At 43.9% G+C, this 15,009-nt stretch overlaps 1 protein-coding gene across 1 annotated transcript in view; it reads left to right on the plus strand.

Annotated features, from left to right (window-relative positions):
- The first annotated feature begins 2,005 nt into the window (after positions 1–2,005).
- Positions 2,006–15,009, plus strand: part of LOC140465563 (uncharacterized) — a 360,733-nt gene continuing 347,729 nt past the window's right edge. Inside the window, exons 1-2 of the mRNA XM_072561104.1 lie at positions 2,006–2,020; positions 3,546–3,759. Coding sequence (XP_072417205.1) covers positions 2,006–2,020; positions 3,546–3,759 — 229 coding nt within the window. The remainder of the gene's footprint in view (positions 2,021–3,545; positions 3,760–15,009) is intronic.

The raw sequence follows: 15,009 nt of genomic DNA on the forward strand, positions 1-15,009 counted from the left end.
TAAATTTTGTAACTAACGTACTATCAGGATAGAGCAGACAATCAAATTCTCAATGCACAAAGGGGAGAAATGATTGTAAAATTTAGTTTGAATGCACCTCTTTCCATGATGAATTTCCTATTTTTAACAGTATGAGATTCACAAATTATGCTGCTAGGATTACACTTCAGATCTCTTTGACTACATGGCATGTATTGAAGTGAATAGGTTGGACAGACCGTAAGCATGCTTTAACCTTCATTTCAATTGCTATCTGGTCCTGTCATTTGGTCTCAGAAAAATGAGTTGAATATAGAATTCATTATCTTGTTTGTGCAATGACTTCAATTAATAGCAATGCTGGTGAAGTCAAATCTGTTCAGTGATTGTAGGTAACATTAATGGCGAGAGCATCCAATTGTGTCCCTAGTGGTCAAGCATGAGGTGTAAACGGTGACCGTTTTAAAAAGTGAGCAGTTTGTGTGTAAAATCACGAACAGACATTATAACCTCTAGGAGAAGAATGCATGCATCATCCAGAGGCCATGCACATGCTGTCTATTACTCACCTGGGATAGCGACTGTTGCAAGAGCAGTGTAATTGTAGGAAGTTATTCGTAACCTAATTAATTTGAGCTGTTCCTTTAATTGTGAATCTAATATAAAGAGTTAACCATTATGTCATGTCTGGACAGTTCTGCTTAGACCTTATTTGGGCATGCCTCTGAAAATATATACATTTTGATTGGTGTTGTAAATTGGCGAGAAATGCAGATTTGCCAGAATCAGCGTCAATCTGAGATATTTAAATTATGAGAATATGTTCTATGAACTTTGTTTGGTGTTCTTCAATGGTAGCAAACTAAAGAAGTATTTATCTTAAACTGGTATTACTAATGATCAAAATTATTTTTGTAGGATAGTTGAAGATGATTATTTCTCATATTGCATGAATCTCAATAGGGAGAATTTGTCTGAATTTAGAACAATTACTTCTCACTGTAATAGAACAGAATAGCACAAACCCTTTGGCCCACAATGTTGTGCCAAACATTACTCTTAATGTGCAGTAAATATCCGGCATTCTCTGTCTCAAAATATTGGATAAAAAAAGGAAGGAAAAAGGATTACTTGATTCATATGGATTAATTGGAGTGCATTTTGTAGGTATATTTCTCACAGCAACAGGGTTGCTGTCATGGAGTTAATATGTTTGGGAGAATGGTCTAATGGTTTGCTGAAAATAAGCCTTTTCTTCCTTCGGTTTAGATGTTAGGATGAGATGACAAGGAATATGCTCATCGCATTTAAAATGTGTAGACTTGAAGTTTCACAAACTCAAGGTAGTGGTCACAAAGATCCAGAACAAGTATCTTCTTTTGTAATCTGTGAATTTAGGTATGATAGTCTGAACGATCTCCTTCTCTATAATTTCTCTAACGATTCTGTGAAGATTTGTCAAACACAGAACAATGAAAAGTCCACTATTTAACTGATTGTTTCATTTTTTGCTCTCTAGTAACTGAGATGGCGGGTAGTGCTAGGATATATAGTGGACATATTCTCATTGAAAGGTGAAGTATAGCCAAACAGTCAAATTGCCTGTTCATATTCAATCTTCTGAAAAATTGGGTGTCAAATAACAAGTGAGTTCCAATTGATATAATCATTGGCACTCAATCTATGAAAACGGCGAATTTGTTCAAACAAATTCATCATTAAATTAAGCAGCGCCCAGATTTTGTCAAACAAAAACAGCAATGGTAGATTTTATCTCAGGACCACTCCAATAAGTGCACTTACTCTAAATATAAAGAAGCATTGATTTATTGACAAGGCTTCAGGAATAAAATTGAAAGAAAGAACGGTCTAGTAGTAGGCATGGTAATTGACACAAATGCTTATTTTCCTTTCATTGGCTTTGTTTTCGGATCCTTTAAGTAGAACATTGACGTCTTACTGTCTCGCCTGTTTTTTTAAAAATTGTAACATGAAGCAATGACATGTTAATTTCAGTGTTCGTATCATGGCTATCAATAAGGTAAGTAAGATTTGGAACGATATGGTAGTCAAAAACTCTGATTTGGTTTTAAGGGAATTTCCATTCCAAAGCTCTTGCAAAAAAAACACATTTTGTAATGATTTGACCATTTCAGATTTCATTTCACATGCTCATTAATCATGTGGTCTTGCTTCCATCTAGTTGGTTTATTACACACACTGTTTTTCACAAAGCAGAGGCCTCTGGTTTTCCACTTCCTACGTGACTCATCCATTATTTGTTGTCTCAAATTCCAAATGTGGCCTAATTGCAGAACTAAACAACTGCAACATGACTCTGCATTTCTACACTCTCTGCCCTGACTGATCAAGACAATCATTCAATTCGTCTTTTTGATAACATTCTCCACTTGTTTTGCCACTTTCAGGCAGTAATAGATCTTTATGCTTAGATTCCTTTGTTATTTTAATGCTACGAAGTATTATGCCATTTGCTGTATGAAGATGTCAAACAGGCTATTTTAAGTGCTTGTGAATTGGAACCAGAAGCATATAGACAGTGGTTCAGAAACAAAGAAGGAACCAGGTCAGACTTACAATTTTGGTAGATGAGTGTGGGCCTTAAGAGTAGATAAGACAAATGAGTCTCTAAAAGAGATTATTCTGCTGGAGGAGTTTAAAAACTTACTTCCGGAAATAATAATTTATGTGGGTGAACAGAAAGTTCAAAAAGTGAGAAGAGTGGCAGAGATAGCAGATGAATACATGTTGGTGCATAAGACAAGTTTCTGGCAAGAATTTCATCCTGTGAGGGATAGAAACTGGGATTAGGGGAAGTCCTACACTACAACACAATGAGTAGAGAACACTGGGAATCGTTTACCACCGGTTAACAAAGAAGCTCGAGAGGGTGGAAAGGAGGGGAAAGGCCTCAGGTGTTTCCACTGTCGTAAAGTAGGACACATAAAGTCACAGCACTGGTTGTTAAAGAAAGGCACTGTGGGAAAAGATAGGGTAAAAGAAGACAAACCAGTGGCTTTAGTGAAGGTAGTAAAGGAGACCCCAAGAAGAGCCGAGGAGCTGCAGCAGAGTGAACAGCCCAGGCAGGGACTGGGTATGGAGTTAGTACCTGATCTCGATAAAGAGTTCACCTGTATAGGTAAAGTTTACTCAAAGAACAGGGGTAGAAGGGAAGAAGTTATAATTTTGAGAAAGACAGGATCGAATCAATCTAATAATAAGAAATGAACATATTTGCACTCTTTCTGACCTGTTACCTGAGAGAGTGGTAATTTGTGGGATAGATGGACAGAAACTTAATGCTCACCTATGCAAGTTCAGGTTGGACTGCCAACTCAAGACTGGGGAATTAACAGTGGGAGTGATCGACAGTGTCAGTTTCAGGGATCCAGTTTGTTCCTGGGAACGATTTAGCAAAACCCACAGTGGGAGTGACACCCCTTATTGTGGAGAAGCTAAAGGAAGATCAGGGAACTGAGGAATTAAAAGAAAAATACCCTGGAATTTTTCCAGGCTGACTATTAACAAGATCCCATTTTCTTAAGTCACAGCACGAAGCAACAACTAAAGAGAAAGACAAAGGAGTTAGTGTTCAAGTAGTGGACCCCCTGTTTGATGTAACGGTGCAGAACAAACCTGAACAGACAGAGGGTCAGGCGGAAGTGTTTGGTCCTGAAAGGCTAATGGACCCACAGCAGAAAGACAAGGCAATAAAAGATGATGCACACTCCGAAAAGGAGGCAGAGACTATTCCTGAGGGTAATTATCTTAAAGATGAAAATGGAGACCACGGCAGGTTAGTGTCGAGGAGAAATGGGCCGGCCTGCACCAGATTGTGTTTCCAGGAGCATACAGACAGGAAGTGACACGGGTGGGGGTGAGGGGGGGGAGGGGTAGCACATGAATGACCAGGAGGAGGTCACCCAGGTGTATGGAAGACTCAGGCTCTGGCACAAAACCATTTCTATTGGCCTGGAATGCACAAGGATGTGGGTAACTTTTGCTGTACGTGTCATATATGCCAAATGGTAGGTAAGCCACTAATCAGATCAGCAGAACAGAGGAGTTTTGGTTCAATCCCCTAAAAATGACCAAGATTCTGGCTAAGAAAGAGATGATTGTGAAACAAAGGGGCATTCGCCCAACATAAACATGCCTGTGGGCATATCCCTGGAGAGATGATACTCGAGGGGCCTGACCCAAACCACAAAGACAATATGATTACTCCGGACAGGCAGAGAGGGAGGTAGCCAAGGTGATTGACAGGCTGTTACAGCAAGAAGTGCTGTGACCTGTAGCCTCCACTAATAACACTCCAATTTGGCCAGTCAGGAAATCAGATAGTTTATGGCATTTAACCATCGATTATCAGGAGCTGAATAAAGTCACCCCTCACACCTCACCAACAGTAACTACCATACCAGCCACAACAATGAAGTAAGCCCCACAAGTACTTCGCATTACTTATTAGCAGTAATGGTTTCTTGTCCATATCCTTAAATCAGTCCTCAGTACAAATTTGCATTAACCTTCCAGGAAGGACAAAAAACCCAGATCCATCTGCCCAAAGGGTTCCATAACTCACCTTCGATATTTCATAGATGGGTCACCAAGGGACGAGAGAAATTTTCCCAGACTACCTAATCCAATATTAGCTCACCTACTCCTTCAAACCAAAACAAGGAGCAGCACATCCAACTCCTGGATATATTCCTCAATAAAGGTACAGATTCTACAGCTAGGGTTACAGCCTTGGGAACAATAGTCACCCATGGGAAAGAAGAGAAAAACCAAAAGCAAATAGAGAACATATGAAGATACTGCAGGAACCATATCAATGGGTTCACTACCAAAGCAGCTCCACTATCAGTTGCTGAAAAAGAATGCTGCCTGGAATTGGACATTCCAATATACAGAGGCAGTGACTGAGTTAAAACACACCCTCACAACAGCACCAGCCTTACCAGTTCCCAACCCTGACTTACCATATGCCCTAGAAGTTGCAGCCACAGACCAGATGATACGTGCTGTTCTACTACAAGAGCAGCCCAGTGGCCTACACCTCCAGGGTCCTATAGCCCATGGAACATGGCTTTTCCATGTGTGAATGACACTTCCTGACAGTCAAAGTGCTGGACTGCCCAAAAGACTATCTCATTGGCTTAAACCCACTGACCATACTGACTGAGCACACCCCTATCCAGCTCCTGCTAGACAGTCGAACCAAAGAGAGCTCAGTGAACCAGAACCACATGATGGACTCTGCTGCTTCAAGGTTGGGACATTACGGTCAGACATACCAAGGTGCCCACCTTCCTAGCCAATAGCCTAAATAGTGGCGAGACCCACACAATTGCCAAATAACAGCAGCAAAGCACCCCAGTGGCCCTTTTACCCTAAACAAGCATGAGGGACAGTTAGGGATGAGACAAAAGGATAGGGAAGTCAACCACAGTGAAATTCTATGTAGATAGATCCTCCACAAGGATGATGGCAGTCGGATCACCGGCTGTGGGATAATATTTGACAGGCGTGCAGGGCCAACCACTCATTGAACTAGCTTTAAGATTACCCAGCCATCTAAGTGCCCAGGCTGCGAGTTAGAAGCTGTAACATCTGGTCAGTGTGGTCAGTCACCGTGGTCTGTTCCCTTCACCCAGATATATACCCTGACGGTATATTTGTGTGCAACAGCCTCACTGAACTTTTACCATTCGACAAGTTGTATTTCTGCTGATGGGAAACCCCTACCATCAGCCCCCTTATTAAAATAAATACTCAAGGCCACTGGTGGAAGGAAATACAGCATAATTAATGTTAGGAGCTACCATAAGACACCCCCAGAAGGTAACTGCAAAGCAGATGAGTTAGCCAAGATTCTCATGTAGGAGAATCCTGGCAGCCACATGTCGGAGAGCAGGTAAATGTAGTCACAAAGCCAAACAAACAGCGGACCTTAGGCAAGCACATTGAAAGGTTTTTCTGGCTGCTTATGACAAAAGGAAAGATTTCGTCCAGGTATGAGATAGATTAGTACTGATTCAAGACAAATTCAGACCATATGCCAATACATGATGGACATGGACACCAGGGAACTGAGTCCACTCCTGAACGATTGAAAGAACTATGTTGGTGGCCCAGATAACACGGGGATGCAGCACACTACATAGGGAACTGTCTGGTGTGTGCCCAAAACAATCCAGCGAGGTACGCTTGAAAGAGAGAACTGAGGCACACCAGGCCAGTGGAAGTGGACAAATCTACACATTCATTGTATAGGTAAACCCTTTCCTACATGGTCAAAGGGGATCTATATTCTAATCACCATAGACACCTTCATGAATTGGATCAAGGTTTTTCCCATTGGAATATATAGAGCCAAAGCGACCGCACAAATCCTAACACAACAGGTATTTGAGATGTGGTCTGCCTCACAGTATCGATTCAGGTCAGGAACCCATTTCATTGGCCGTGTCATGCAGCATGTGATGACTGTGCTTGCTATCAAGCAGAAATTTCACATTGCATACCACCCCCAATCCAGTGGGATCATGGAAAGGATGAACTGCTCCCGAAGGGAGATGGTTAGGAAGACAGTGCAGCAGAACAATAAAACCTGAGATACAGTACTTCTGTTTGTCTGCATGATGGTACACACCATCTCCTGATCAACAGGGTGTACAACCTATACCCTGATGATCCATAAAAGGAGCCAACCTGTTCAATCTCCACCTAACTGAACCTTCCCTCACCCACAAAAAAGTAGTGCAGCAGCTCACCGAGAATATTAAGGCCACTCAGTTAGCAGCAGCTGTCAGATTAGGGACCAAAGATAAATTGTGAGGCTTACTTTGACAGTAAAGTTAACCTTGTTGAATACCCTATAGACAGTAGGTGATGCTACAGATAGACAAGAGTGTGGTGCTGGAAAAGCTCAGCGGGTCAGCAGCATCTGAGGAGCAGGAGAATCGATGTTTCAGGCATAAGCCCGATGATGAAGGACTTATGTCCGAAACGTTGATTCTCCTGCCCGCTGATGCTGCTGACCTGCTGTGCTTTTCCAGCACCACACTCTCAATTCTGATCTCCAGCATCTGCAGTTCTCAGTTTGTCCAAGGACAGGAGATAGATTGGGATGAGCGGAGGGAAGACACACAGTAGTGTGCCATGTGCACTGAGCATTGAGGTCTGCCCCCATTCTTAAACAATGAGTGCCTCGAGATAAGATGCTCAGCAAACGGCTCAGAAAAAGGATTGGAACTCCAGCAGTGATACCCCAGAGAACTCAGAGGGAGAGTTAGTTCTGTACATGATTAGAAACAGCCTAACACCAGCTGCAGAGTTACCCCAACTTGTTTGTTCTGAAGCCAGCTGCTGTCCACAAAATGTGCTAGTTTTAAACCCTATTGGAAATGTCCTGCATGATAACATGCACCACAAATTGATACCCATGGTGAATTGAATGGAATTCAGCTGTCAGAATGGTGCTCTCCCCAACACAAAAGACTACACCTCCACTTATCCCATGGATTACTGGGACGGGAGATAGAGGCAGAATAAGCGAAGGTCAAACCCAGAACAGAGAAGTGACATAAAAGGAAAATACTGAATGACTTAGCAACAGCACAATTGACGCCCTTGATTTGGCCGACATGGACAATAAACTCAGAGTCTTGACCCAACAGGGGAAACAGTCTTTGGCATCCTGTTGACTACTCTCATTAATTGTATCCAAAGGGGAGCTAGTTGGAAATAAAGCTAGCATCCTAATGGTAGCTGTGTTCGAAGGACATGACAAATCTATTAACCAGATAATAAGACCTACCAGGAGAAAGCCACAGCAGCCAGGTCTCTGGCACTGAGTCTGGCTTTGTGGCTCATGAGGGAAGTGGGGAAAGAATAGGAGAATGATATTAATAGGACATTCAATGGTTAGAGGAACAGACAGGAGATGCTGTGGTTGCAAACAAGACTCCTTGATGGTAAGTTGCCTCCTAGGTGCTAGAGTCAGGGATGTCTTGGATCAAGTCTACAGGATTCTTAAGGGGGAGGGAGAGCAGCCTGAAGTCGTGGTACACATTGGTACTTAATGACATAGCTAGGAAAAGGGATGAAAAAAAAAGAATATAGGAAGTTAGGTTGGAAGCTAAAAGGCAGGACAAGCCGAGTACTAATCTTAGGACCGCTATCAGTGCCACGGGCTAGAGACTGAGAACAGAGAGCAAGTGCAGATGAACATGTGCCTGCAGAGCTGGTGTAGGAGGGAGGGATTCAGATATGTAGGTCATTGGGATACCTTCTGAGAAGATGTACAAGGAAGACGGTTGCACCTGAACTGGAGGGGCACAATACCCTAAGCAGGAGGTTTGCTCAAGCTCAGTGGGATGGTTTAAACTAGTTTGGAAGGAGGATGGGAACCAGAGCTATGGATCAGAGGATGGGGTAGCTAGTGAACAGCCAGGTGGAGCGTGCAGAAGGGCCTGTGAGGAAGGATAGACAGTCGATAGAGCAAAGGTGCAGTCAGTGTGATGGGTTGAAGTGTATTTATTTTAATGCAAGTATTATTAGGAATAAGGGTAATAAATGTAGAGCATGCATCAGTTCTTGAAACTATAATGTTGTGAACATTATGCAGACTTAGTTATCACAGATTGGGTCAGCTGCAGAAAGGAAGGTGGTCAAGGAGGGTTTGTCTAGAGTAAATATGGGTAGAAAATAGAAACAGGAAAGGAGCAGTCACTTCATTGGGAATTTTCTACAGGCCCCAGTAGCAATAGAGATACAAAGGGGCATATTGGGAGACAGATTTTGGAAAGGTGCAGAAGTAACAGGGGTGGGGTGTCATGGGTGACTTTAACTTCCCTAATATTGATTGGAATCTCCTTACTCCAAATAGTTTGGATGGAGTAGTCTTTGTCAAGTGTGTCCAGGAAGGATTCTTGACTCAAATGTAGATCAGCTGACAGTGGTGGGTGGGCATATTGCATTTGGTACTTGGCAATAAACCAGGTCAGGTGTCAGATCTCTTGGTGGGAGAGTATTTCGGTGATAGGGATCACAACTCCCTGAATTTTACTATTGTCCTGGAGAGGGATAGGAGTAGACAAGGACGGGAAAGGATTTAATCAAGGGAGGGGGAATTGCAATGCTATTGTGCAAGAAATGGGGGTGCCTAAACTGGGAACAGATATTCTCAGGGAAATGCACAACAGAAATGTGGAGGTTGATGAGGGAGCACTTGCTGTGAGTGCTGGACAGGTTTGTCCCACTGAGGCAAGGAAGGGATGCTAGGGTGAAGGAACATTGGGTAACAGGGGGTGTAGAACATCTGGTCAAGAGAAAGAAGGAAGCTTACCTAAAGTTGAGAAGGCAAGGATCAGACAGGGCGCTAGAGAGTACCAAGGTAGCCAGGAAGGAACTGAAGAATGGACTTAGGAGAGTTAGAAGGGGGAATGAAGAAGCTTTAGCAGATAGGATTAAGGAAAACTTGAAGGCATTCTACACTTAATGTGATGAACAAGAGGATGGCCGGAGTGAGGATAAGGATGATCGGGGATAGTGGAGAGAACTTGTGCATGGAGTCCGAGGAGAGAGGGGAGGTCCTTAATGAATACTTTGCTTCACTATTCACTACCGAGAGAGACCTTGATATTTGTGAGGATAGCATAAAACAGGCTGATATGCTCAAATAAAGCTGAAAAATGTGTTGCTGGAAAAGCGCAGTGGGTCAGGCAGCATCCAAGGAGCAGGAGAATCGACGTTTCGGGCATAAGCCCTTCTTCAAAATTCCTGCTCCTTGGATGCTGCCTGACCTGCTGCGCTTTTCCAGCAACACATTTTTCAGCTCTGATCTCCAGCATCTGCAGACCTCACTTTCTCTGGATATGCTCAAATAGGTTGATGTTAAGGAGGAGGATGTGCTGAAAATTTTGAAAACATAAGGACAGATAAGTCCCCTGGGCCAGGCAGGATATATCCAAGGGTTGCTCAGGAAGCGAGGGAAAAGATTGCTGTGTCTTTGGCAATGATCTTAGCATCCTGTCTTCTGGAGTCGTGCCAGATGATTGGAGCGTAGCAAATGTTATTCCCTTGTTCAAGAAAGGGAATAGAGATAATCCTGGGATTTACAGACCAGTCAGTCTTACGTATGTGGTGGGCAAATTATTAGGAAGATTGAGAGACAGGATTTATGATTACTTGGAAAACCATAGTTTTGTTAGAGATAGTCAGTATGATTGAGGGGCAAGTCATGCCTCAAGCCTTATTGAATAATTTGAAGATGTGACAAAACATGTTGATGAAGGTAGAGCAGTGGATGTGGTGTACATGGATTTTAGCAAGGCATTTGTTAAGGTTCCCATGGTAGGCTCATTCAGAAAGTAAGGAGGTATGGGATACAGGGAAATCTGGCTGTCTGGATACAGAATTGGCTGGCCCATAAAAAAGAGGGTGGTAGTAAATGGAAAGTATTCAGTCTGGAGCTCGGTGACCAGTGGTGTTCCGCAGGGATCTGTTTTGGGACCTCTGCTCTTTGTGATGTTTATAAATGACTTGAATGAGGAAGTGGAAGTGGGGTGGGGGGGGTTAGCAAGTTTTCTGATGACACAAAGATTGGTGCAGTTATGGATAGTGTGAAGGACTGTTGTAGGTTGCAACAGGGCATTGATAGGATGCAGAGGTGGGCTGAGAAGTAGTAGATGGAGTTCAACCTGTTAAAGTGTGAAGTGATTCATTTTGGAAGGTCAAATCTGAATGCAGAATACAGGGTATAAGGCAGGATTCTTGGCAGCATGGAGGAACAGAGGGATCTTGGGGACCATGTCCTTAGATCCCTCAAAGTTGCCACCCAAGTTGACAGGGTTGTGAGGAAGGCATATAGTGTATTGGCTTTCATTAGCAGAAGGATTGAGTTTAAGAGTTGCGAGGTTTTGCTGCAGCTCTAATGAGCTTTCGTTAGATGACAATTGGAATATTGTGTTCAGTTCTGGTTACCTCATTACAGGAGGGATGTGGAAGCTTTAGAGCGTGCAGAGGAGATTTACCAGGATGCTGCCTGGACTGGAGAGCATGTCTTATGAAGAAAGGTTGAGGGAGCGAAGGCTTTTCTCATTGGAGTGAACATAGAACATAGAAACATAGAACATAGAAAAGTACAGCACAGAACAGGCCTCTAGGCCCACGATGTTGTGCCGAGATTTAATCCTAATGTAAAATATAAAAACTTAACCTACGCACCCCTCAACTCACTGCTATCCATGTGCATGTCCAGCAGTCGCTTGAATGTCCCCAATGACTCTGCTTCCACCACCTCAACTGGCAACACATTCCATACATTCACAACTCTCTGAGTTAAGAACCTACCTCTGTTGTCTCCTTTATACCTTCCTCCTAATGTCTTCAAACTATGACTTCTTGTACCAGTCAATCCTGCCCTGGGGAAAAGTCTCTGGCTATTGACTCTATCTATCCCTCTCATTATTTTAGACACCTCGATCAGGTCTCCTCTTTTTCTCCTTCTCTCCAGAGAGAAAAGTCCAAGCTTATTCAACCTTTCTTCATACAGCAAACCCTCCGATCCAGGCAGCATCCTCGTAAACCTTCTTTGCACCGTCTCCAAAGCCTCCACATCTTTCCTATAGTAGGGCGACCAGAACTGGACACAATATTCCAAGTGTGGTCTCACCAGGGACTTGCAGAGCTGCAGCAAGACCTCGCTGCTCTTAAACTTGATACACCTGTTAATGAAAGCCAAAACACCTTATGCTTTCTTAACAACCCTGAGTGGCAACTTTGAGAGATCAAGGTACTTGCACACTCAGATCCCTCTGTTCCTCCACACTGCCAAAAATCCTGTCTTTAATCCTATATTTAGCTTTGAGTTTGACCTTCTAAAATGCATCACTTCACATTTATCCAGGTTGAACTCCATCTGCCATTTCACAGCCCAGCTCTGCATCCTGTCTATGTCGTGCTGCAGCCTACAGTAGCCCTCTATACTATTGTTGACACCTCTAACCTTTGTATCACCTTCAAATTTACTAACCCACCCCTCAACCTCCTCATCCAAGTCATTTATAAAACCTACAAAGAGCAGAGGCCCAAGAACAGAGCCCTGCGGGACCCCACTCAACACTGACCTCCAGGCAGAATACTTTCTATCTACAACCAATCTTTGCCTTCTGTCAGCCAACCAATTCTGAATCTAGATAGCCAAATCTCCCTGTATCCCATACTTCCTGACTTTATGAATGAGCCTACCATGGGGAACCCTATCAAATGCCTTGCTGAAGTTCATAAGCACCACATCTACTGCTCGACCGTCGTTGACCTGTCTTGACACCTCCTCAAAGAACTCAATAAGATTTGTGAGGCATGACCTGCCCCTCACAAAGCCATGCTGACTGCCTTAATCACACTATGCTTTGCCAAATGCTCCCTCATCTCTATACAAGGCCCTAAAGGAGCCCTCCACATCCATCAAAGTTTTACTTGCACATCCACTAATATCATTTATTGTATCCGTTGCTCCCGATGCGGTCTCCTCTACATTGGGGAGACTAGGCGCCTCCTAGCAGAGCGCTTTAGGGAACATCTCCGGGACACCCGCACCAATCAACCACACCGCCCCGTGGCCCAACATTTCAACTCCCCCTCCCACTCTGCCGAGGACATGGAGGTCCTGGGCCTCCTTCACCGCCGCTCCCTCACCACCAGATGCCTGGAGGAAGAACACCTCATCTTCCGCCTCAGAACACTTCAACCCCAGGGCATCAATGTGGACTTGAACAGTTTCCTCATTTCCCCTTCCCCCACGTCACCCTCGTTCTAAACTTCCAGCTCAGTAACTGTGCCCATGACTTGTCCGGACTTGTCCTACCTGCCTATCTCCTTTTCCACCTATCCACTCCACCCTCTCCTCCTTGACCTATCACCTTCATCCCCTCCCCCACTCACCCATTGTACTCTATGCTACTTTCTCCCCACCCCTACCCTCCTCTAGCTTACCTCTCCACGCTTCAGGCTCACTGCCTTTTTGCCCAAAACGTCGATTTCGAAGCTACTTGGATGCTGCCTGAACTGCTGTGCTCTTCTAGCACCACTAATCCAGAATCTGGTTTCCAGCATCTGCAGTCATTGTTTTTACAAAATAGTCATAAATCCTATTTATGGGGTGGCATGGTGGCTCAGTGGTTAGCACTGATGCCTCACAGCACCAGGGTCCCACGTTCAATTCCAGCCTTGGGCGACTGTCTGTGTGGAGTTTGCATATTCTCTGGGTGCTCCAGTTTCCTCCCACAGTCCAAAGATGTGCAGGACAGGTGAATTGGCCTTGCTAAATTGCCCATAGTGTTATATGCATTAGTCAGAGGGAAATAGGTGTGGGTGGGTTACTCTTTGGAGGGTGGGTGTGGACTTGTTGGGCCGAGGGGCCTATTTCCACACTGTAGGGAATCTAATCTAATTTATCCCTCAGAATTCTTTCCAAAATCTTGCTGACCACAGATGAAAGACTGGCTGGTCTGTAATTTCCAGGGATTTCCCTATTATTCTTCTTGAAAAGTGGAACAACATTCTCCTCCTTCCAATCCTCCGGTACGACTCCTGTGGAGAGTGAGGAGGCAAATATCCTCGCCAGCGGTTTAGCAAAATCCTTTCTCGCTTCCCGGAGCAGTCTAGGATAAATCTGGTCTGGCCCTGGGGACTTATCAATCTTAATGTTTTCAAAATTTCTAGCACATCATCTTCATCAATTGTGATCTGATCAAGACTGTGTCCCAGCTCCTCTAAGTTTTTATTTACAACAAGTTCCCTTTCCTTGGTGAAAACCAAAGCAAAAAACTCATTTAGGGCTTCCCCTATCTGCTCAGACTCCAGGTACAAGTTCCCTCCGCTATCCGTGATCGGCCCTACCTTCTTCCCGATCATTCTCTTATTCCTCACGTATGAGTAAAATGCCTTTGGGTTCTCCCTAATCCCTCCTGCCAAGCCTTTTTCGTGCCCCCTCCTGGCGTTTCTCAGTCCTTTCTAGCAAGTCTGTAATCCTTTAAAGCTGTGCTAGATCCTTGCTTCCTCCACCTTATGTAAGCTGCCCTATTCCTTTTGACGAGAAGTTCCTCTGTTCTTGTCATCCAAAGTTCCTTAATCTTACCCCTTCTTACCAGTCTCAGAGGAACAAATTCGTGCATCACTCGCAAAAACTGCTCCTTAAATAATCTCCACATGTCTGCTGTGTCCTTTCTGTGGAACAATTGCTCCCAGTCTGTACATCCCAATTCCTGTCTGATAGTGTCATAATTTCCTTTTCCCCAATTAAATATCTTCCCTCGGTAACTGCACCTTTCACTCTCCAAGGCTATGCTAAATGTGAGGCAGTTGTGATCACTTTCACCAAATTGCTCTCCCACCGCGAGATCTGATACCTGTCCTGGCTCGTTGCTGAGCACCACATCCAAAATGGCCTCTCCCCTCGTTGGTCTGTCTACATACTGAGTAAGGAAACCCTCCTGAACACACCTGACAAAAATGGCTCAATCCAAACCATCTGCATTTAGGAAGTTCCAGTCGATATTGGGAAAGTTGAAATCACCCATAACAACAACCTGCTACTTTTTTCATTTTTCCACAATCTGCCCGCCTATGAGATCTTCAATCTCTCTACTGCTATTAGGTGGTTTGTAGAAACCCCCCAATGTGATGGCTGTTGCCTTGCTGTTCCTAACTTCTACCCATACTGAAGAAGGATGAGAGATGAATCTTAGAGGTGAACAAGATGATCAGAAGCATAGATAGAGTGTATGATCAGAGACTTTTTCCCAGGGCAGAAATGTCTATCCTGAGGGGGCATAATTTTAAAGATGATTTGAGGAAGGTTTAGGGGAGATGTCAGAGGTAGGTTCTTTACACAGAGAATGATGGGTGTGTGGAAGGCACTGCCAGCAGTGGTAGTAGAGTCAGATACATTCAGGATGTTTAAGCAACACTTTGACAGGCACATGGATGATAGTAAAA

Source organism: Chiloscyllium punctatum, chromosome 42, assembly GCF_047496795.1.
Source record: "Chiloscyllium punctatum isolate Juve2018m chromosome 42, sChiPun1.3, whole genome shotgun sequence".
NCBI lineage: Eukaryota > Metazoa > Chordata > Chondrichthyes > Orectolobiformes > Hemiscylliidae > Chiloscyllium > Chiloscyllium punctatum.